This window comes from Pan troglodytes, chromosome 13 (assembly GCF_028858775.2).
Source record: "Pan troglodytes isolate AG18354 chromosome 13, NHGRI_mPanTro3-v2.0_pri, whole genome shotgun sequence".
Classification (NCBI taxonomy): domain Eukaryota; kingdom Metazoa; phylum Chordata; class Mammalia; order Primates; family Hominidae; genus Pan; species Pan troglodytes.
The window spans coordinates 110,342,458-110,367,305 of NC_072411.2; the positions used below are offsets into that span (position 1 = coordinate 110,342,458).

A 24,848-nucleotide genomic window follows, 5' to 3' on the forward strand; every position below is an offset into this window, starting at 1 on the left:
CCAAACTAAGCTAAGAAAAATTTAACTTTTTCATCTATTCTATTACTCTTTCTTCTTTTCTTGCTCTATTACTGACCATCTAGTTATTAACATAACCAAGTCAATTTCACCTCAAACTATTGCATTTAATGCTTTCCTTGTTAAACCCTGTGGGGACTTGCCAAGTCAAAGACAGCTCTCTACTTCAGAAAAGTACCTCTGTCCCTCTTGACTCTCCTCAGACTGGGCATTAGTAAATTAGGACCATTTAATCTGGGGAAATTTTGATTAAAGACTCCAGTGTCAACCAGGAGTCTTGCCCCTCAATGTAGAGCTTTTATGCTGTAGTTGTCCAACATTCTGTGGACCACTAAAGAGCAAGGATGGACTACCCCAACCGGTTTTTGTAATTTCCTAAAATCATATGTTAATTTTACTAGAGGATCATAAAAGTTAAAGACTTAAAACAAACTTTGTCAATTAAGACAGGATACCAAGATGCAAATACCTGGTTGGAATGGATCAAATATTCCATCAGCACATTAAACAAAAGCAATTGTTATGCTTGTGCGCAGGGCAGGTCAGAGGCCCAGATTGTCCCCTTTCCACTAAGGTGGTCCTCCAGTCGCCCAGGCGTGGACTGCATGGTAGCTCTTTTCCAGGATTCTACAGCCTGGAGTAATAAGTCGTGCCAAGCTCTCTCTGCTATATCCCAAAGTCCGGCACCCTGCAGGTCAGCCCCCAAGGGGCATCCAGCTTCCGTCTCCCAACACTAAGTTCACTTCATGACTCTCACAACAGGGAGGAAACTTAGAGTTCCTTGGAGACCTGAAGGGATGCAGTGAGCTTAAGAATTTTCAAGAGCTTATCAATCAGTCAGCCCTCGTTCATCCCCAAGCGGATGTGTGGTGGTATTGTGGCCGAATAACTGGAGTGGCACTTGTACTTCAGTCCAATTGGCTATGCCTTTCGCCCTGGGATTTTGTCAACCAGAGGGAGGAAAAATAAGACATCGTAAAGCGAGAGAAGCCCCTTATGGGTCTTTCGACTCTCACGTCTATTTAGAAGCAATTGAAGTCCCACGGGGAATACCAGATCAATTTAAAGCTTAAAATCAAATAGCTGCAGGATTTGAGTCAATATTTTGGTGGGTGACAGTTAATAAAAATGTAGATTGGATAAACTACATCTATTACAACCAACAGCAATGAGCTTTTCATGAGTTAAAAGAAAAAACTCATGTTGGCCCCAGCCCTGGGGCTACCTGAACTGGCAAAACCCTTTACACTCTATGTGACAGAAAGAGAAAAAATGGCAGTTGGAGTTTTAACCCAGTCTGTGGGGCCCTGGCCAAGGTCAGTGGCCTATCTCTCAAAACAACTGGGCCCGGTTTCCAAAGGCTGGCCCCCATGTCTAAGGGCCCTGGCAGCAATGGCCCTGTTAGCACAAGAAGTAGATAAACTAACTCTTGGGCAAAACCTGAATATAAAGGCCCCTCCATGCTGTGGTAACTTTGATGAATACCAAAGGACATCATTGGCTAGCAAATGCTAGATTAACCAAGTACCAAAGCTTCCTATGTGAAAATCCCCACATAACCACTGAAGTTTGCAACACCCTAAACCCCGCCACCTTGCTCCTGGTATCAGAGAGCCCAGCTGAACATAACTGCTACTTGGGCACAAGACGGCTCGTGGGGATACCAGACCCCCATTTACATGCTCAATTGAATCATACGGTTACAAGCTGTCTTAGAAATAATCATTAATAAGACTGACAGAGCCTTGGCTATTGTGGCCTGGCAAGAAACTCGGATGAGAAATGCTGTCTATCAAAATAGATTGGCTCTCGACTATTTGCTAGCAGCTAAAAGAGGGGTCTGTGGGAAATTTACCTTACTAATTGCTGTCTACACACAGATGATCAAGGGAAGGTAGTTGAAGACATAGAGATATGACAAAACTGGCACATGTGCCTGTGCAAGTGTGGCATGGATTTGATCCTGGGGCCATGTTTGAAAAATGGTTCCCAGCACTAGGAGAATTTGAAACTCTTATAATAGGAGTTGTGATAGTAATAGGAACGTGCTTACTGCTCCCTTGTTTGTTACCTGTACTTCTTCAAATGATAAAAAGCTTCATCACTACCTTAGTTCACCAAAATGCTTCAGCACAAGTGTACTATATGAATCACTATTGATCTGTCTTGCAAGAAGACACGGGTAATGAAAATAAAAGTGACACTGCCACTAATGAGTGAGGTTCTCAAAGCGGGGGAATAAGGGACGAGACCACCCCTCATATTGTCCTATGCCCAATTTCTGCCCCCAAAGAAAGAATAAGTAAAAACTAAAAGGCAGAAATGAAATCCACAGGCAGACAGCCTGGCGCCACGCCCTGGGCCTGGTTAAAGATCGACCCCTGACCTAACCGGTTCTGTTATCTATAGATTCCAGACATTGTATGGAAAAACATTGTGAAAATCCCTGTCCTGTTCTGTTCCATTCTGATTACCGGTGCATGCAGCCCCCAGTCATGTACTGCCTGCTTGCTCAATCCATCACGACCCTCTCAAGCAGACCCCCTTAGAGTTTTAAGCCCTTAAATAGGACAGGAATTGCTCACTCGGGGAGCTCGGTTTTTGGAGACGTGAGTCTTGCTGAAGCTCCTGGCTGAATAAAGCCTTTCCTTCTTTAACTTGGTGTCTGAGGGGTTTTGTCTGTGGCTAGTCCTGCTCCAGTTTTATTATAATAAATATTGAGTGAGTAGTTTGTGCATAACACTTTTTTTCATGTTTAGGATTTGTTTCTTAGATAGATTCCTAGAAGTATGCTCAAAAGTTAGTTCATATTTCTCCCTCTGCTGTTCTTGTGACATTCAACTCCTCATTATCACAAAGGACTGAAGAAGTGTAAATGTTTGCCAATATTTGGTACCATCTGAATTGCCTCCCAAGACAGGATGAATTCCAGGGATTATAAAGGAGTTAAAGAGTGTCTAAAACAAAGTTTACTTTAAATTTCTTATAGTCAGCCGGGCACAGTGGCTCACATCTGTAATCCCAGCACTTTGGGAGGCCGAGGCAGGTGGGTCACTTGAGGTCAGGAGTTCGAGACCAGCCTGGTCAACATGGTGAAACCTCATCTTTAACTAAAAATACAAAAATTAGCTGGGCGTGGCAGCATATGCCTGTTATTCCAGCTACTGGGGAAGCTGAGGCAGGAGAATCTTGAACCCAGGAGACGGAGGTTGCGGTGAGCTGAGATTGCACCACTGCACTCCCTACCTGTTGTCCTCTCTATCTCATAAAAAAAAAAAAAAAAAAAAAAAATTCTGGCCAGGCGTGGTGGCTCACGCTTGTAATCCCAGCACTTTGGGGGGCCGAGGTGAGCGGATCACGAGGTCAAGAGATCAAGACAATCCTGGCTAACACAGTGAAACCCTGTCTCTACTAAAAATACAAAATAAAATTAGCCGGGCGTGGTGGTCGGTGCCTGTAGTCCCAGCTACTCGGGAGGCTGAGGCAGGAGAATGGCATGAACCCGGGAGGCGGAGCTTGCAGTGAGCAGAGATTGCGCCACTGCACTCCAGCTTGGGCGGCAGAGCAAGACTCCGTCTCAAAAACAAAAACAAAAACAAACCTTACAGTTCTCTTACTTTATAAAGAGAAATAAAAGAATATTGAATATAATTGACATCTTAAACAATTTTTTTCTCTATTTGTACCCTTTCCTCCTTGGACTTCATCCTTCTTTCTCCCTTTATTCAGTTCATTCTGATTTCCCTATAACACCAAAGCTCACACTCAAGAATCGGATAATATTTTAAGGTTCTCTTCAATCCTGGGAATTTGTGCTCTGGACACAATTGTGTTATAGGCTAAGACTGCTATTGTGTTTCTTCATTCACCCTTTCTTGTCTATTGCCCCAGTTGCAGCTAATAGATTCTATGGTTACCAGGGATACCAGCTTTAGGTTGACGCAGATGCTAAATGCCGCGGGAGTCAGAGAAAACCTGGGGTCCTGATGATGTTGTTGAGCTGCTGAATCAACCATCCCTAAACCCTATGCTCCCAAGACTTCCTGTCATGTGAGCTAGTAGATTTCCATCTTGCTTATCTATTTAATATGAAGTTGCTGCTACTTTCAGTCTAAAGCATTAAGTCAGATCCATTTCTGGCTGTGGGATTAGGATGAATTTTGATCTGGTTAAAGGCTGAGTAACTCACCAGGGAGAAGGTACACAAGAGAAATCCTGGTGAGGAAAAGATATAAGTAAGGGCAAAGAGATGTGAAAGTGTTTGGTGTGCTTGGAGGACTCAGGTGAGATGGGAAGGAAGGACAGCTGAGGTCAGGAAATAGGAGATGAGGTAGATAGGCTGGGGGTCAGGATCCCAGGAATTTGAATGTTTTCCTATGGGAGGTGAAGGAACATCAAAGGTTTTTAATCAGAGAAATGACATGATCGGATTAGCCTCTAAGCACTTACATAGTGACTCCTCCTTTCTAAAATTCTAGCAATGAGAGTACAAATAAGACAGAATAAGAGGTAGGAAAAGAACCAATGTAAGTGAATATATTGTAGGACAGCCTTATACATAGTATACTGACACACACAAACGTACATTGGATGAGGTTATATCAATATATATAACTGTGTGTGTGTGTGTGTGTGTGTGTGCCCATGTGTATTCAGAGAATGCAGCTTTGGATTATTCAATATTTTTAATTCAATTCCTGGTTGGTTGTGTGCAATGACCTCATGGTAAGAATCTATGATTTAGTGTTGTCATTACTTTCACAAAATTTCACAATAGATTTTATAAAATCTTCCTGATTTTTTTTTTTTTTTTTTGAGACGCTCGCTCTGTCGCCCAGACTGGAGTGCAGTGGTGTGATCTCAGCTCACTGCAACCTCCACCTCCTGAGCTCAAGCAGTTCTCCTGCCTCAGCCTCCTAAGTAGCTGGGATTACAGGCACCTGCCACCACGCCCAGCTAATTTTTGTATTTTTAGTAGAGACGGGGTTTTACCATGTTGCCCAGCCTGCTCTCAAACTCCTGATCTAAGGTGATCCGCCCACCTCGGCCTCCCAAAGTGCTGGGATTACAGGTGTGAGCCACCACACCTGGCCAAAATCTTCCTGATTTCATAATAGAAAACCAGCAGTTTCTGAGCTGTGATTCTGGCTTCTGATTCCACCTCTGTTTTGGTGTGACATTGGAGTTAGACCTCAGTTTACTGTACATAAAATGAGTTATCTAGGTTAGATGATCTATGGATTTAAAATATATTAACCATCTTATCTTATAACTACAATGTTCTGTAATGGCCCTTCTCTGTGCCTCTCTCTCCCCCTCCCTCCCTTTCTTTCTTTTTCTCTCCTCCCCCTTTTTTTTTTTTTTCAACTTTTATTTTAGGCTCGGGGTACATGTGCATGTTTGCTATGTAGGTAAACTTGTGTCACGGGGGTTTGTTGTACAGGTTATTTCATCACCCGGGTACTAGGCCTAGTATCCAATAGTTATTTCTTCTGATTCTCTCCCTCCTCCCACCCTCCACCCTCCAACAGGTCCAGTGTCTGTTGTTCCCTTCTTTGTGTCCACGTGTGTGTTCTCATCATTTAGCTCCCGTCTTTTCTTTTTCTTTTTTTTTTTTTAATTTTAAAATTAAGAATGTCTCTAAATAAAATTCTATACAGTTACCTAAGGAAAATTCACATATACTCTACATCAGCTAGAAATGTGTGTTGAACTGCAGATAACAGAATACCCAGCTATAGGGGCTTAAACAAAATGTGGTTTATTTGACTGCCATTACAAGAAGTCTGAAGGTAAAAGGTTGTTAGCATGGTCCAGGGGCTCAGCCACATCTAGGCCAACATTTCTGAAATTCTCCTGGCCTTTCTCTCACAGCTGTCATTTCTTGAGTATAAGAAATAAGAGGGAACTTTGGCATCAGGGTCATCTGCTCTCTTTCATTAGAAAGGCACAAGTTTTTCCAGAACCATCTCTTCTCCCTCCCTATCATCATTTCTCACTTCTGATTCGATGGCCAGAGGAAGGCCACATGGCCACCTCTGTAGTAAGGGAGACGGACAGAGATTTGTGAACTCAACTTTTGCATACAATTTTAGAGAATTCAAAAATGGACGCGTGTTATAGTACCCAGGTTCAGAATCCCTGATTGAAAAAGTGGGTCACACTATCTGAACCTACGTTTTCAGGTCCTCACTCCTCAAAGAAAAACTGAAATCTAAACAGATTTCTGATAATCTGGTTTGAAGCAGCAAGCTGTTTAAAGGCCAGAGAATCAAATGAGATAATGAATTATGAAACTTTTGCAAACTGTTAAGTTCTACTTAATATGAAGACGTCATTCTGTTGTGAGAACTTCCTTTGTTATCTATGTATTACACATCTTGGTTGCCATTTGCCTCGTGTGTGTAAATAAAATAAGATAGAAGTAGGGCAAAGTAAAGACACAAGCAAATCAGTGCCAGGAACACACAGAAAATATTTTATTAGTTTCCAAATTAAGAAACAACAAAGGAGGACATATTTCAGGAGAAATCTATGACTCTCCTCAGAGAGCCCACTCTGGCATTCGTGGCCCCCCAGTCCTGGTAGCGCCTATAGTCCCCTGGCATCAGCAGGTACTGCCGTCCTCGGTAGTTGGACAGCTCGTAGAGGACCCAGGAGCCCTCCAGCACATTGAGGGAGTGGATTTCATTGAAGCGGAAGCGGTCCTGAAGACAGGAGCAGTCCTCAGTGAACTCTATCATCTGGCCTCTGTAGTCCTCCCTCTCATAGAGTCTGATCCTGTGAGAGCCAGACTGGCGGACCCAGAAATAAAAAGAGAAGAAAAGCAAGTGTGAAATGATTCCAATGCATTGTTAGGCAGTCCAGCTTGGTGAGGACCCGCTCAAGCCATTTTGAAATACATGGTAAAATTTAATTAATTCTGAATATTTATAAACTCCTCACTACCGAGGGCAGAGATTCAGTACCTTTTCAAGATTATAAAGTGTGGTGAAGAAATTGAGAAGGAAATCTCACTCTTTAATATATTCAGCTATTTCTTAGGATGAGCTGCCTCCTAGGCTCAGTATCCTGTACCACATGCAAACCCAAACCTGTAACAGCTTATTACTATTTTATACCATTTTGAAGAAATGTTTTAATATTAAAATAAACATTAAATTATAAAGAAATATATTTAAATAATGTATAATTTTAATATACATATGATATCTAATACATAATTATATACTATATTTAAAATATATTATAAAATGTATAAAATTATATTTTATTTAAAGTTAATCATATTTTATTTTAATAATTATATTCAAATTATATTTTATAAGTATAAATTAAAATTATATTTATTTTACAAATTATATTTTATTTTAAAATAACTTTACTAAAATATAAATAAAATATATTTAAAATACATAAATATAAGGGGTGGGGCAGTGGCTCATGCCTGTAGTCCCAGCACCCTGGGAAGCCGAGGCAGGTGGATCACTTGAGGTCAGGAGTTCAAGACCAGCCTGACGAATATGGCGAAACCTTGTCTATACTAAAAATACAAAAATTAGCCAGGTGTGGTGGCGCGTGCCTGTAATCCCAGCTACTTGGGAAGAAAATTGCTAGGGCCCAGGAAGCAGAGGTTGCAGTGTACCGAGATCATGCCACTGCACTCCAGCCTGGGGGACAGAGCAAGACTTCGTCAAAAAATAAATAAATAATAAAAAATAAAATAAAGTAAAATAAAAATAAAAATACAAAAATTAGCTGGGTGTGGTGGCGTGCTCCTGTAACTCCAGCTACTCAGGAGACTGAGAGAGGAGAATCATTTGAATCCAGGAGGTGGAGGTTGCAGTGAGCCGAGATTGCACCACTGCACTCCAGCCTGGGCGTCAGAGTGAGACTCTGTCTCAAAAAACAAAAACAAAACAACAACAACAAAAATATATATATACACATATAATGTAAATGAAATATATTAAAAATATATTAAAATATATTTAAAATATGTTAAATATATTTAAAATATAATTTATATAGTTATATAAATATATTAAATACATATTTATTAAATAAATATATTATTAAATACATTATATTCATTAAATATATTTAATGTAAATATATTTAAAATATAAAAATATGTATTTTAAATATAAGTATTTAAAATATATTAAATATATCATTTAATATATTGAATTAAATGATAATTCATCATTTAAATCAATGATATAAATAAAATATGTTAAATATATAAGCCTTCTATTCAAAATATAAGTATTTTAAATATATTAAAATATAAATATTTAAAATATATTAAAATATAAAATATTAAATATTTTCATATATTAAAGAACAATTAATTCTAAGTCAATAACTTGTGAATGCAATGAAGAAAAATGGAGGAAAAAAAATCAGTAAGTCCAAGGACGAATTTTGCATAAACTTTAGTGTTCTAACACACATATGGGATAAAAGGGGCACATGTGTAAAATATGTGTGTTGCTCTCCTTTGAAGGAAAGTCTTACTTATATAGGTTGGGAAAACCCAAAATATGCAAGAGAGGAGCAAAAACGGGAAAAAGTCTCAAAAGAAATTGCCCTGTTTGCTCAGTAACTGCTGTACGCTCTAGCATTTATTCTTCTATTGGGTATTAGTGGTTTTTCTACAACTCCATTCTAAATGATTCCAGAATAGGACTTAAGTCTTATACAACCCCTAGGGCAGGAGACACATTCCTACTCAATACATATTTGTGGATTAATTGTGATTAACTGGTGTCTGGGTAATACTTTGCTTATGTGGGGAGCAAACTCTATTGACTTAATCCACTATAGTTCATCTTTTGTCCACTCTCAGTTATTGTGACTGATCACTACTTCTAATGTTTAACTTTTGCTTGAAACCATCCAGTGAGTGTCCTGAGGGCCTGGGTCCTGACTTGAGGATGTACTCACGTGGGGGATGAGGCGGCAGGAGCGGACCGAGTCGCTGAGGCCCATCCACTGCTGGTGGTCGGCATAGTCGCCGCGGCGCAGGAAGTACTGGAGGCCCGAGTAGTTGGGCTGCTCATAGAGCATCCAGCAGCCGCTGTCCACGCGCGCCGAGTTGCAGCGGCTCAAGTAGGGCTGCAGGTTGGGGTGGTCGCTGCTGCATTCGTAGTGGCGGCCCTGGAAGCCCCGGTCCTCGTAGAGGGTGATCTGCAAGGCAAGGCGAGACAAGACGAGGTCTCACAGGCCTGCTCCTGACCCAGTCTCTGGCCCCCGCGATGGAGGAAGCTCCGGGGTCCCGGGGCGCAGGCTGGGCTCACCTTCCCCATGGCTGGCTGCGCGCACGGCGGTGCTGAGCTGGTGGGGCGGCGGCGCTGAGCGGGTGGGGCGGCGGCGCGGCGGGCTATATAGCAGGAGGGCTGCTGCGTTGGCAAGAACCGCACAAAAGGGGCCCCCGGAGGGGAGCAAGGGCATTTTCGTGTTCTCTTTTTTTCTCTTTGCTGTGCTAGTCCACGGGGCTTGTTGTGGGTTTTGGTCGCATTCTCTCTGGAGTATTCGGATTGCTATCACTGGCTGATGCTATTGAGAATGTTTGTAAAAAGGCAATTTGGGACATTGTCTATTTATAATGGAAGTGGAGCTTCAGCTATTTCACATATAGTTCACGCTTTTATTCGTATAGGCTGGGGAAAAACAAAAAAAATTTAAGTCGGGGAGCAAAAAAAGCAACGACTCTTAATAAGGCAAATATAAATTAATCTGTCAGAACTACAGTATTACTTACGTGCCACAATATTGAATACTGATTGTTAATAGGAAGGAAATGGGCTTAACTGAATGTTGAAAATTTCAAGTTAGTCCTTTAAGAGAACGTCATCATGAAAGGGTGTAAGAAATTGGAACATTTTATTAAGAGAGTTCACAGAATTTCGAACTTTTATTATGGTAAAACACACAGCAAATATGAATCTTCAATATTGGGTCTGATTTTGTTGCAATTATGCCTGGAAGTAGCTAAGAATTAGATGTTTTTCTCTTAGCTAATGGTGGTGCCGTGATTCAAAAGAGAGAATAGTTCTAAGATGCTTAATCTCAGAAAGAACTAAAAAGGGAAATATCTAAGTTTGAGGAAATTAGAAAAAGTAATATGTTTGAAACACAAAAACATGATCTCTTAGCTTGTTATAAAATAAAACCAAATTCCTAAGAAATTTATTTCTGGTAGGATCTAGAATACACCTTTGCCCTCTGAACGAGCGAGAGTACACAAGGCCTTTGACTCAGACGAAATTAATTGCATTAACACAAAGGGGAGCTATGGCTGGAATGATGCAGGGAGAGGAAGGAATAAAAATCTAGAAGTTGGACTCGAGGAAGACTTCAGAAAGTACTTATTGGCCTGGAAGAGAACAGTCTGATGGACTGGAAAGAGTACTGGAGTGGAATATAACCTATGTGTCCAGCTTCTTTCATGTTCAAAGAATTGCTTACAGCCCTGTGTCAACCCATGGAAATACTTTGTCTTGTCTTTGAGTCATAAATCTTTGTAAGTGGTATTTATGAATTAAACACCAACTATGTGCAATACAAATTATTTTAATTCTTATTTTCTGGCTGCTTTTTTTTTTTTGTATTCTTTCTATGTAGAGCTCTGCGGTGGTAGGGAAATACCTTTTTGTTTTGTTTTGATTGTTTTCTTCATCCCCATTGCTACATATAGCAGGCGTATGGTAGGTGCTCAAAAATTGGTAAGGATCCTAACTCAAGGAAGTTAAGAGTCTCTAGTGGCTAATAATTGGAGGCTATTGAAATGGAAAATAAACTTGTGGCTGGGTGTGGTGGCTCACACCTGTAATCCCAGCACTTTCGGAGGCCAAGGTGGGAGGGTCACTTGAGCCCAGGAGTTCGAGACCAGCCCTGGCAACATAGTGAGACCCCTTCTCTACAAAAAAGTGAAAAAATTAGTCAGGTATGGTGGTGTGCGCCTGTAGCCCCAGCTACTCAGGAGGCTGAGATGGGAGGATCGCTTGAGCCTGTGAGGTCGAGGCTGCAGTGAGCTGGGTTTGTGCCACTGCACTCCATCCTGGACAACAGAGTGTGACCATGTCTCAAAAAATAAATAAATAAAATAAAATAAACTTGCACTATGAGCCGGTAGTCTCACTTCTAGGTGGCTATCTTTTTAAAATTATGGCATGTCAGGATTAGCGTATATGTACAATGTTACTCTTTGCAGCATTGTTGGTAAAAGCAACATTGGAAAAGCCCAGTCACTTAAGCGGACAAAGGTGAAATGGTCTAAGGGACCTCCAAACAATGGGATGCAATTCAACCATCAAACAGAATAAGATACTGACCTAGATATATGTCCATATTATAATACATTTTAAAAGCAAGTTGCAGACTAATATGTATAGCATGATTCCATTTTTGTAAAGAAAAGAAGCATGTGTTTTATGAGAGAGCTATATAAACAAGGAGAAAATCCCAGAAGGGTGCCCACCAACTATAAACAAGAGTTAGCAATGAGGGGCATCAGAAGGACTCCCCTCAACTTCTTTATAGAATTTGTACAGTAGTAAGATTATGGGAGGCCTTTTACTTTGAAGGGAAATTTTTAAGTTAAAATAAATAAATTCTCTGCTGATGAAAAGACTTGTAATTGCTTTCTTTTTTCTTTTTTTTTTATTTTTACTTTTTAGGGCTTTGCTTATGAGCAAGCAGATTTTAGTTTAATAAAAGGCTCCAGAAATTATGGCTTTCTTTAAAGCACCTTTAAATTTGAGCCCATTTTGTAGTTACAGGACTTATGTATTTGTTTATTTAAACTTTTATTTTAGATTTAGGGGCACGTATCCAGGTTTGTAATACAGGTAAATTGCATGTTGTGAAGGTTTGGTGTACAGATTATTTTATCACCCAGGTGATAAGTATAGTACCTGACAGGTAGTTTTTTGATCCTCTCCAACCTCCCACCCTGCAACCTCAAGCAGGCCCCAGCGTCTCTTGTTTTCTTCTGGTCCACATGTACTCAAAGTTTAGCTCCCACTTAGAAGCGAGAACATGAGGTATTTTGTTTTCTGTTCCTGTGTTAGTTTGCTTAGGATAATGGCCTCCAGCTCCATCTATGTTGCTGCAAAGGACAGGGTCTCATTCTTTTTTATGGCTGCATAGTATTCCATCGTATATATGTACCACTTTGTAAAATCCAGCCTACCATTGATGGGCATTTAGGTTGATTCCATGTCTTTGCTGTCATGAATAGTGCTGTGATAAACATATGTATACATGTGTCCTTATGCCAGAACGATGTTTTTTGTAGTTATTTTTTATGTTTGGGGTACACTATACCATGCAAATCTATTTAAAAGATTGATGTGTATCTCTTATTATTAATTTATTTGCAATAGCTGGTCACCATGAAACTGATGTGCAGTTTCTATAGTTGACACAGCATTTGGGCCAGGGGTAGTACCGACCGAGAGCTACACTTCTGGACAGGAGCCATTTTCAAAAGAAGATGAATAGTCTTTAGCTTTGTTCAAAGGTACGGCAATGGCTGCGATGGCCCTGGCATTAGTTATATAATACTGTGTCTGAAAGTAAACAAAACTACAATCCTTTATATAGTCTAATCAGGCTGTTGGCCAAGTTAAGTTTGCCCTCTCCACTCATCTGACTTTGCCTTTTGTCTAACCCATTTTTGGTTAGAAGGAAACTTCCCAACTATTGTTCCTCAAGGTGCTTAGTTGAATGCCTCCCTTCTCGCCAGTCAGCCTCTCCCAGGTTTCTGGCATTGCCCTGCGTTTTCTTTCTTGGGCAGGCTACACCCTGCCTCCACCCCAACGTCCGAGGCTTGTTCAAACTCACTCTACCTTGAAGCTCTTCTCCAATAGACCCCGTCCCCCACCCCATTCACTTCTTAACTTTTGACAAGGAGCATTTAAAGGTGAACTGATTTGCACAATGAAAGAATGACAGAAGTCAGCAATTGCCAGCAATGCAGACTAAATATTTATTAGGTTCCAAAATGGGAAATTGGTAGTGTTAAGCTATTTTAATACAAATCCACCACTCTCCGCAAAGAGCCTGCCTTAGCATCCATGGCTCCCCAGTCCTGGCACCGCCTGTACTCTTGGGGCCTCAGCAGGTACTGCCGCCCCCGGTAGTTGGGCAGCTCGTAGAGGACCCAGCAGCCCTCCAGCACGTGGAGGGAACGGATCTCGCTGAGGTGGAAGCGGTCCTGGATGCTGGGGCAGTCTTCACTCAGCTCCATCATGAGGCCTTTGTGGTCTTCCCTCTCGTACAGCCGCAGCCTGTGGGAGACTGTCTACTCGGTCCACAGAAAGAAGGATGGAAAAAAGCAAATGAGTCTCTTCCAGAATTTGTCCAACCAAAGAACAGATGAACTTGGTAGGTTGGGGCATGGAATTGTCATTGTAAAATTTAGATAGTGTAAAATGTAGATTACTGTGGTTGCTGCGCATGGATCTGTCTTCCACTAGCACCTAAATACTGGCACGCTCATTTTCTATTTGACCTGAAATTCATTCTTATTTAGGAGATGGAATTTTTAAGAGGTTCAAACTCTGAGTTAGAATCCATCAAGAACTGAGATATCTTGATTCCTAATTACCTGTGTTAATTCAAACTACATTTGGGGGGAAAAATAGAAATAATTTATTTTCACTAGTATTCTTTTAGTAAGGGTATTATCTCCCAAATTTACAAACATATAAATTTACCACTAAAGTAAGATTTAAAAAATCTTGTACTTCAGTGTAAAGTTAAATAGTCATTTGGAATGAGAATTTAACTGATTTTCCAAATTAAGAAAAATTACCTTTTCCAAAGTTGGACACAACCTTTGAATAGCCTATATTAACAATACAGCTTTGAAGGTTTACTAGTCCATGGTGGAATCTATCTAATTCATTCATTAGAAATTCTTTTACTATAGACAAAATAATTTGTTAAAAATACCATCTTTTTATGCCCAACCAGCTTCCCATTTGCAAGTTTTGTTTTATATCCCATTATGATATTACATTTGTTACAGACCTCTTTTAATTGACTTATTGGTAGCAAAAATTTCAAGTAAAACGGATTCTTCCTCTAAGTGGGTTCTTCCTTACATTCTCTGCTGTTTTTGTGCATGTTATCTATCTGGCTTATGCAGGTCTCTGATGTCCATCTAACCCTTAGGTGTTTTTAAATGCAAATCTCCCTCCCTGTAACCCACATTGACAATACAGTGGGGACTCTGGCGGCATGATGGAAATCTAGAAAACTCACTTGGGGGATGAGACAACAGGAGCGGATGGAGTCGCTGAGGCCCATCCATTGCTGGTAGTCGGGGTACTCCCCTCGCCGCAGCAAGTATTGTTGACCTTGGTAGTTGGGACGCTCATAGAGCATCCAGCAGCCGCTCTCCACCCGGATGGAGTTGCAGCGGCTGAAATACGTCTGCAGGTTGGGGCAGTCAGTGGTGGTTTCGTAGCTGCGGCCCTGGAAGGCCCTGTCCTCATAGAAGGTGATCTGCAAAGGAAGAATCGTTCCGAATTACATTATTTGCTCCTAACAGGCATTATATAAAGGCAACTTTTTTTCATTTTATTTAATTTGTGTTCTGCTCACCTTCCCCATGGCTGGTTGACACAGATGATGCGAGTTCAGTGTGATGGGGCCTGCGGCTGCACAGCCAGTCTATATAGCAGGATGGCTGCTGCGTTGGCAAGAACAACACAAAAGGGGCCCTCAGCGGTAAGGGGATTTTATGCATCTCTTTAACATCCTGCATTCACTGGAAATGATTGTAGATTGTGTCCTTGTTCTCTGGTATATTCTAACGCTGTCCTGTACATACTGCTCTGTGTTGCTTTTATTTGGATTGTTAGTGTTTTCTAAATTTATCTGTGCATCAGTCTGAACTTTTGACCTGAAATTCGTGGTTCTCTCTATATGATTGAATTATTCCCTGTGAATTTTCTGGGAAAGATCTATGCCATTATAGAATTGCTCCAGGATTCCAGAGAGGTTGCTGAGGTAGAATGCCACAAGCACTGACTCATTTCCCTGGATGGCAGAGACTGCTCTACCTTACATTTTTGTCTTTACACAATTTTCCAGTCCAGGGCCGGACACAAATCTAGATTCTTATCTTGGCTAGTTTTGACTTCGTTAACCCAATGCTTTAAGACAGCTTTTAACTATGCCTTTCGTGGGCACGTCGTCTAACTAGAGATCAGTCCCTGGTAGTGAACTTACGATAACAAGCAAGGGAAAGGTTTCTATGGTCACTGGGCCCAAGACTGAGAAGTACCGTATACTACTTTATAGATTGCTTTCCCTTTTTCAAGCGTGAGGGAGCCCATAAAGCTTCACGGGCAAGAGTGTGAGCTTTGGACTCAGGCCGCCTGCACTCAGAAGGCCCACTGATTAGCTCCATGGCAAATTATATAACCACTCAGAGCAGGAGTTATCTCATGGACTATAGTCTGATTAATGAGAAAAAAAGTGAGAAAAAAGAGCAGGCTCTGACATTCAGATGCTGGCCTGGCACTCGCAGTGAGGACATGTTACTCCCCTATTAGACATAAACAGTCTCACAGAATAACAACTTCAGACAAGGCTACTCCGAGACCAGGATGAAATGAGATAAAATAAATCCACTTCTTAACTTTGCCTAAGCGCAGACGAAAACAAAGTCAATGCTCCACTCTCAAAATCCCAAGCCCTCACTCTCTCAGCCAAAATGATTAACTGCCACTTCTTTATGGATTACAGGTTTATCCGTGTTCTAGTCTCCCCTCCCTACGGGTAAGATTTCTTGAGATAACTAATCACAAAATTAACCCTGCTTTCTGCTAACATCTAATCTGGAGTGAACTCCAACTTTTTTAGCTCCTTCCCCAAATCGCACAACTGAAGTGCAAATCCTATAACAGTTTCTTTCTGAGCTCTCTTACTGAGACACTCCAAGCTTCCCCAAGGAGCATGTCCTCCCTTGCTGCAACAAGTAATAAGCTCAACTTGTTTAAAGACAGGTGTGTCCCTGGTGGTCTTTAGCTAAAGGACATTGACATGAATAAGTGGGATTATGTGTATCAGGCATTTGGCACATACTTGGCACAAATGAACACTGAATAAATGTTGTTATTAGTAATAGAGTGACATTGTTAAGGCTGACTTCACCCTGTTTATCCCTCTCAAAGATATTTAATCCTCTCAAAGATTCCTGAAAAAATGTATCCTCTATGAAGTCATTTGTGATTAAAGAAAAATTAGGCTTGAAGGGACTTTTGAAACCATCGGGTGGTTTTCAAACTCCAGCGTGCCTAAGAATCACCTTGCTTATTAAAAACGCAAATTACCATCTTGATCTTTTGGCCAAATCCTGCATCATTAGATCAGGAGAAGACCTCAGAACCTACATTTTTATTTTTTATTTTATTTTATTTTTTGAGATGGAGTCTTGCTCTGTTACCCAGGCTGGAGTGCAGTGGTGCGATCTCAGCTCACTGCAACCTCTGCTTCCCGGGTTCAAGTGATTCTTCTGCCTCAGCTTCCTGAGTAGCTGAGATTATAGGCACGGGTCACCACGCCCGGCTAATTTTTGTATTTTTATTGGAGACAGGGTTTTGCTATGTTGGCCATGATGGTCTCGAATTTCTGACCTCAGGTGATCCACTCACCTCGGTCTCCCAAAGTGCTGGGATTACAGGCATGAGCCACCATGCCCAGCCCAGAACCTATATTTTTAATGAGCACCAAATGGTTCTTGGGCCAAAACACTGCTGTGGTTTATCCCTTCATGTTTTGACAAGGAAATCATGTATTTTAGCCATCCCTAGGCAATGCCTTATTAGGAATTGTACTAACATTCTCTTAATTCTATTTATTTATTTTTTGAGACAGAGTTCTGCTCTGTTGTCCAGGCTAGAGTGCAGGGACACAATCTCAGCTCACTGCAGTTTCTGCCTCCCACGCTCAAGCTCAAGCTCCCACCTCAGTCTCTTGAGTAGCTGGGACTACAGGTGCATGCCACCATGCCCAGCTAATTTTTTTGTATTTTCTTTATGTAGAGACAGGGTCTCACTATGTTGCCCAGTCTGGTCTTGATCTCCTCAAGCAATCCATTTTCCTCTGCCTCTCAAAGTGCTGGGATTACAGGCGTGAGTCACTGTGCCCCGCCTAACATTCTCGTTAGACTTAAAGGCAGATGTGCTCTCTGTTTTGTAGCACTCTTTTTTTTTTTTTTTTTTTTTTGAGACGGTGTCTCGCTCTGTCGCCCAGGCTGGAGTGCCGTGGCGTGATCTCAGCTCACTGCAACCTCCGCCTCCTGGGTTCAAGCAATTCTCCTGCCTCAGCCTCCTGAGTAGCTGGGACTACAGGCACCCATGACCACGCCTGGTTAATTTTTTTTTTTGTATTTTTAGTAGGGACAGGGTTTCACCGTGTTAGCCAGGATGGTCTCGATCTCCTGACCTCGTGATCTGCCCACCTCGGCCTGCCAAAGTGCTAGGATTACAGGCGTGAGTCACCGCGCCTGGCCAGCACTCTTTCTTGTTCTATAAAGTTTCATATGTACACAGTGAGAGAATCAGAGCAGAGATACCAGCACTTAAATTAGAGCACTGGTAAGAAGACAGGAAAAGCAATAAAGGGGCCAGAAAGTGCATATTACAGAACATCGCTCTTGTTCCATAATGGCATAGTCTTGTATTTCTCTAACCTTTTTTCAAATCTTTCTCCTTCTCTCCTCTGCCCCAACCACCTCCCACCCCCAAACCCCTGCCATTGTAGCTGCCTTGCATAGGGTCTTATCATATCTCAGCTGGACTTTCAACAGCCTCCTGACTCTGCCCAGTGTTGTCTTCCTCCAAACTGCACTCGGACAGATGCTGGGGTGATGAGAATCAAAACACATCAAGTCATGCTGTTCATTTGCTTGAAAAATTTCACGGACTCCCATTGTCTCCAGGATCCAATATTGATCCCTTAGCGCGGCATCCTAGACCTGGCCTCTGCTGTCTGTCCCCACGCTTTCTGATCGATCACGCCGAACCGCTTGTCATTTCCCAAATGCACAATGTTATTTCATGTTGTTCTTGTTTTTCAACATATTGATCCTTCTCAATGAGACACCAGTTTATTTTTCAACCAGAAAAATTTTACCCTTTCTTCAAGTCTCAGCTCAAGCGTCAGTTTGTCTGTAAAAGATTTTCCTGAACCTTTCCTAATCTTCTGGGCTGAATTAACTACTGCCTCCGTGGCTCCTCATGTTCATACCACTATAATGGTAACTATCACTTATCTAATTATTTTGTTTAGACAACAGTCCCTCAAAATAGATGGGAGAGCCCCATAAAGGCAGAGTCTATTCCATCTTTATTTTTGTGTTCTCACTAATTGGCTTAGAGGACTGGCACAGAAAGGTTACTCAATAAATGCCCGGGAGGGGGGATGTGTGAATGTTATTCCTTGTCTGAAATTTATTATTATAATGGTCTATGGAGCCTGTTTCAAATGTTCAATATACACAGGCATAACACACTCACATCGAAGTTCAGGATGTGCAACTTTCGATGTGTAGGATGACACAGGCACCCTGCACTTGATCGATTTAATGGGGCTTTTTTTTTTTTTTTTTTGAGGCGGAGTCTCGCTGTGTCACCCAGGCTGGAGTGCAGTGGCGCGATCTCGGTTCACTGCAAGCTCCGCCTCCCGGGTTCACACCATTCTCCTGCCTCAGCCTCTCCGAGTAGCTGGGACTACAGGCGCCCGCCACCACGCCCGGCTAATTTTTTGTATTTTTAGTAGAGACGGGGTTTCACCGTGGTCTCGATCTCCTGACCTTGTGATACGCCCACCTCGGCCTCCCAAAGTGCTGGGATTACAAGAGTGAGCCACTGTGCCCGGCCTTCTTTTTTTTTTTTTGAGATGAAATCTTGCTCTTGTCACCCAGGTTGGAGTGCAGTGGCGCGATCTTGGCTCACTGCAACCTCTGCCTCCTGGGTTCAAGTGATTATCCTGCCTCTCAGCCTCCCGAGTAGCTGGGATTACAGGCGCCTGCCACCACACCCAGCTAATTTTTGTACCTTTAGTAGAGTCAGGGTTTCACCATGTTGGCCAGGCTGGTCTTGAACTCCTGACCTCAGGTGATCTGCCCACCTCGGCCTCCCAAAGTGCTGGAATTACAGGTGTGAGCCACCACACCCAGCCATAATGGGCCTTTATAACAATAGAGATAATAAGCAAAAGGGAAAAACCAGGAATGCTGTGTTGTGCCCTAAGTCCTTCCACTCCTTAGTAATTCTAATTTTTATTTCTTCTGAGATGAGAAATTAATGTTACAACAGCGGTAGCCAATTCTAGAGTTTTGCTGGTGTCTGAGGTCCAGCCAGCAGTTGATTTTACCACCCACCTTCCTGCTTCTTAGCAATTAATATACGGTGGTATCCTATGCAGTCATGCATCTCTTTTTTATATGATTGCAATTTTAATTTTAAAAAATGGGAAAAAATAGTACCCTTGCAAATAAAAAGGCAGTTCTACAAATTAATATAAAATTCACTGGGGAATTCTAAAGTGAAGGCCAAGAGTTCCCTCGAGGACATGGGAAAGGCATCATGCTGGGGTTTTTGTGTGGTGCTTTGCCAGTCAGCACCCCCTCAGCAAGCCCTTCCTGAAGGGCTTATTGCCCTGGTTTTGAGAAGTCTATCTAAATAAATTACAGCAAACTCTGCCCTCACCCCAGGGAACTGGTCCCTTCATGCTTCTAGAAGAACTGAGATTAGCTTGTCCAATCTACTCTCTAGTCATCTTCCTACTTGCAGGCTGCTAGGGGCCACAAGTAGAAGGGGAGGAACAAGCAAGGGCAGAGACAGGAAGCTGGTTTTCCTTGAGGCCTCATGTGGTCACCTTACAACAAACACTGCAAGGCTTTATGAGCTAAATGTCAACTCACACACAGATCAGGTGCCTGCCCTGAGCTTCTCTGAGCCTTTCTGCCCTGCTCCATCACTCGTCAGTGAGTCTGAGGTTGAATGCAAACACTCATGGAGCAGAGATCAGCTAGAAGCAACGTGAAAACCACGAGGGTTTAAAGTATGGTGTATGCTGGCACCAGCTTAAGGTGGCATTCCCCACCCACGCTTCCCCCTTCACTTCAGAAGGCTGCACCTCCTGTATTGCAGGGATTAGGACTCTTGTAACTCAATCAATAAAGCCTCTGCTCTATGGCCACTGGGGCCATTGTCTTCTGACGTAGCCTGGCCAGGAACCCCATTGTCTGCAGAAGGGAGTTCACTCCTCCGCTGCTTTCATACCAGTGTATCCAATTTCCTTGACAAACTCCACTTTATCAGTTATTCTGCCATTTGGAAAGTTTTACACACTTGGAAGATGTTGCCAATGACATCTTCTGGTGAGTAGCCCAGATGCCATAGGTGAGCGGGAATCTTGTAGGTTTCCTTGACATGGGCATTCACACAGTGCTGGATCATCTCCTTCATGAGCAGGGGCTGGGGCTCGTCACAGACCCTGAACACACTTCTCGCTGTAACTGAAGCCCGATCCTGGGAAGATGGACTGCAAGTTGTTCAGGGCCTGTCTCATGTCTCCCTGGGCCATGAAGATGATGGCTTCTAGGCCAAAGTCAGTGTACAGAACTGTACCCTTCTCTCTAGCATTCATCAGCCTCACACTGGTCTGGGCATCGGTCAGCTTTGTGTAGCGGAGGACTATGCACTGGGATCCAGTGGCCTCTGAACAGAGACAGGAAGGCAGTGAGGTTTCCCTCAGAGGCTGGCATCACCCTATTAGTGCTTTGATTACGAGGATGCAGCTGCATAATCCACGCAGCCCAGCCATGCTGGTGGTGCGACTCCTCTTTCGCAGCAGGTGCTTAAGAGAAATGCAGTAAAAACAAGGCTAAATGTCAAAGTATTAACCAAAGTATAAAGTACTGCTTTATAAATTGCTTTTCCTTTTCCAAGCATGAGGGAGGCTATAAAGCTTCACGGGCAAGAGTGTGAGCTTTGGACTCAGGCCGCCTACACTCAGAAGGCCCACTGATTAGCTCCATGGCAAATTACATAACCACTCAGAGCATGAGTTATCTCTATGGACTATAGTCTGATTAATGAGAAAAAAAGTGAGAAAAAAGAGCAGGCTCTGACATTCAGATGCTGGCCTGGCACTCACAGTGAGGACATGATACTCCGCTATTAGACATAAACAGTCTCACAGAATAACAACTTCAGACAAGGCTACTCCGAGACCAGGATGAAATGAGATAAAATAAGGCCACTTCTTAACTTTGTCTAAGCGCAGACAAAAACAAAGTCAATGCTCCACTCTCAAAATTCCAAGCCCTCTCTCTCTCAGTCAAAATGATTAACTGCTACTTCTTTATGGATTACAGGTTTATCCGTGTTCTAGTCTCCCCTCCCCATGGGTAAGATTTCTTGAGATAACTAATCACAAAATTAACCCTGCTTTCTGCTAACATCTAATCTAGAGTGAACTCCAGCTTTTTAAGATCCTTCCCCAAATCACCCAGCTGAAGTGCAAATCAGACAGAGGCCTCAGCCAGCACTGCCCCAGCATGGCCTTGGCTGGCCAGGGCTTTCAGATGGAGAAATGATCCTCCAAGGCAGACATCCATGTGCCACAAGCCCTCAGATGAGTCAATTCAGGCCCAGGAAGACTCTGGAATCACAATGTGTGCTGGGCGTTGGGCCCTTCTGGGCAGATGACAATTCGGTCTGGCTGGGGGTAGGAGCAGGACACTCACAGTTTCTTTAAAGCTCCACTGGAGATGCTGACCTGCAGCTGGAGCTAAGAACCACCAGTCAGACAAATGTAGAATTCTAAAACTCTCCTTTATCTTCTCCTTAGACTACTACAACAGCTTCTTCATGATGTCCAAACCCCAATTTGGCCTCTCTCTGATCCTTCATCTATGCTGCTGTCACATGGGCCTTCCGGTGATCTTATCTGAAGCATTAAAAGCAAGAACACAGTGAGTCGTTTTAGAGCAGATTTCAATGGTTCCCCTGAAGGCTTGCTGGACTCCATCAGTTATGCTGTCTGCTTCATCCAGGAAGATGATCTTATGTTGACCTTTGGGAAGGATGACTTTTTGTCAAGCAAACATTTTGATTTTATTCCTCGCAACGTCAATGCCCATTTGAAGCACTGAGTTCCAGCATGGCATCCTTCAGTGCTGGGCCCAGGATGCTTATAACTTTGTCAGTTCCCAGGGGGCCAGCAAAGATGATGTGAGGCATATTCCCTTCTCTTGCAAAGATCTCCAGCCTGCCCACAGTGTATTCATTCCTGCCATTTTCATTCAGCTTTACTGGCCTATATTTTTCAACCCCACTCTCACATCCAGATGTGCCCATTCCTTATGACCTGGGCCCTCACCATGCAGCTTGCAGTCGTTGGCCCTGCCAGGGGCCTTGCTGAGGGCAGAGGCAGGGTCTTGGGCTGCAAGCTCGCCTGCACCACCGCTACTCACTTGCACCTCCATTCTCTAGCTCTTTTTATTTTTTTGAGATAAGGTCTCGCTCTGTTGCCCAGGCTGGAGCACAGTGGCGTGATCTTGGATCACTGCAGCCTCTATCTCTCTGGCTCAGGGGATTCTCCCACTTCAGCTTCCCGAGAATTTGGGACCACAGGTGCCTGCTACCATGCCTGGCTAATTTTGTTTATTTTTTGTAGAGATGAGGTCTCACTATGTTGCCCAGGCTGGTCTCGAGCTCCTGGGCTCAAGCAATCCTCCCGCCTCGGGCTCCCAAATTGCTGGGATTACAGGAGTAAGCCACTACGCCCGGCCCATGCCTACATTCTCTAGCCTCCTCTTCCCCCATGCATCTCTTATCAATGGGATACATTTTGAGAAATTTCATTGTTGTGTGAACATCATAGAGTGTACTAACACAAACCTAGATGGATCAGCCTACCACACTAGTATTTGTGTATCTAAACAAATCTAAACATAGAAAAGGTACAGTAGAAATGGGAGACCAGCTCTATCGGGGACAGCCTAACTCAGTGGCGCTAGAGGAATTAAAGACACACACACAGAAATATAGAGGTGTAAAGTGGGAAATCAGGGGCTTCACAGCCTTCAGAGCTGAGAGCCCCAAACAGAGATTACCCATGTATTTATTAACAGCAAGCCAGTCATTAGCATTGTTTCTACAGATACTCGATTAACTAAAAGTATCCCTTATGGGAAACGAAGGGATGGGCCGAAATAAAGGGGTGGGTCTGGCTAGTTATCTGCAGCAGGAACATGCCCTTAAGGCACAGATCGCTCATGCTATTGTTCATGGTTTAAGAACGCTTTTAAGCGGTTTTCCCGCTGGGTGGGCCAGGTGTTCCTTGTCCTCATTCCAGTAAACCCACAACCTTCCAGCGTGGGCGTTATGGGCCTCATGAACATGTCACAGTGCTGCAGAGATTTTGTTTATGGCTAGTTTTGGGGCCAGTTTATGGCCAGATTTGGGGGAGCCTGTTCCCAACAAGAAATATGGTATAAATGATAAAAAACTGTACACCTGGCCAGGCACAGTGGCTCACGCCTGTAATCTCAGCACTTTGGGAGGCCAAGGCGGGCGGATCACGAGGTCAGGAGATAGAGACCATTCTGGCTAACACGGTGAAACCCCGTCTCTACTAAAAATACAAAAAAAATTAGCTGGGCGTGGTGGTGGGTGCCTGTAGTCCCAGCTACTCGGGAGGCTGAGGCAAGAGAATGGCATGAACCCAGGAGGCAGAGCTTGCGGTTAGCCAAAATCACACCACTGCACTCCAGCCTGGGTGACAGAGTGATACTCTGTCTCAAAAAAAAAAGATTGTACACCTGTATAGGACACTTACCATGAATGGAGCTTGCAGGACTGGAAGTTGCTCTGGGTGAGTCAGTGAGGAGGGTGAATGAATGTGAAGGCCTAGGACATTACTGTACACCACTGTAGACTTTATACACACTGTGCACTTAGGGTACACAACATTTTTTTAAAATGCTTTTCTTTCTTCAATAATTAACATTAACATACTGTAACTTTGTAACTTGATAAACTTTTTAACATTTTAAGCCTTTTTGACACTTTTGTGGTAATATTTAGCTTAAAACACAAACATTGTATAGCTGTACAAAAATATTTTCTTTTTATCCTTACTATATAAACTTTTTTCTTTTTTCTTTTTTTAATAGAGATGGCGTTTTGCTATGTTGCCCAGGGTGGTCTCAAACTCCTTGTATGATTCTCCCCAGGGTCTGAAAGCTTAAGGGGATGAGTAACCCCTTCCTTCTCAGGCCCAGTCCCAAGGCGCAAGGCCACTTGTGTCAGCAGTGTGCGCCAGCAAGATAGCAGAAGCAGGAAGAGAGCCGGCTGGAAGACACGTACCCCTGAAGATCGAGAAAGAGGCCATCCGGGTACAACGTAGCACTTACGTCAGACTAGGACACTTCCTGTTTACAGGAGACTATAAAACTTTTGCCCCATCCTCACTTGGTGCTGACGCCATTTTAAGCCTCGGCCTTTCTGCACCCAGGCGCACCCAGGCGCTCCTTAAAACAGCTTATTGCTCCACACCTCCTCGTGTTGTCTGTGGACGCGCTCTTGGGGTTGGAACCGATACAAGAACCTTACACTGCTGGGCTCAAGGGATCTGCCTGCCTCGGCCTCCCAACGTGTTGGGATTACCGGCGTGAGCCACCACGCCTGGCCTATTCTTTTACTTTTTAAAATTTTGTGAAAAACTAAGACACAAACACACACATTAGTTTAGGCCTACACGGGGTCAGGATCATCAATATCACTGTCTAC

The 24,848-nt window shown here is 43.0% G+C and overlaps 2 protein-coding genes, 1 long non-coding RNA gene and 1 pseudogene across 4 annotated transcripts in view; 1 reads left to right on the forward strand and 3 right to left on the reverse strand.

Moving 5' to 3' along the window:
* The first annotated feature begins 3,855 nt into the window (after positions 1-3,855).
* Positions 3,856-24,848, forward strand: part of LOC134808003 (uncharacterized) — a 37,712-nt gene continuing 16,719 nt past the window's right edge. Inside the window, exon 1 of the long non-coding RNA XR_010149858.1 lies at positions 3,856-4,068. This is a non-coding gene — a long non-coding RNA (uncharacterized LOC134808003). The remainder of the gene's footprint in view (positions 4,069-24,848) is intronic.
* CRYGD (crystallin gamma D) lies at positions 6,474-9,329 on the reverse strand. The gene is given in 3 exon segments (NM_001135665.1): positions 6,474-6,812; positions 8,968-9,210; positions 9,321-9,329. Coding segments are annotated over 3 exon segments (525 nt in total). The 3' UTR covers positions 6,474-6,539.
* On the reverse strand, positions 12,992-24,705 carry CRYGC (crystallin gamma C). 2 transcript variants are annotated; one of them, NM_001135661.1, is made up of 3 exons: positions 14,638-14,684; positions 14,296-14,538; positions 12,992-13,330 (listed from the first exon to the last, which is right to left on the reverse strand). In NM_001135661.1, exons 1-3 carry the CDS (start codon positions 14,644-14,646, stop codon positions 13,058-13,060), a joined length of 525 nt encoding a protein of 174 aa, NP_001129133.1. In that variant the 5' UTR covers positions 14,647-14,684; the 3' UTR covers positions 12,992-13,057. The 2 variants fall into 2 exon arrangements, with proteins under 2 accessions (NP_001129133.1, XP_063646342.1); XM_063790272.1 differs by lacking the exon at positions 14,638-14,684 and adding an exon at positions 23,896-24,705 and having other exon boundaries at positions 13,007-13,330.
* On the reverse strand, positions 20,222-22,325 carry LOC100613871 (replication factor C subunit 2-like; annotated as a pseudogene).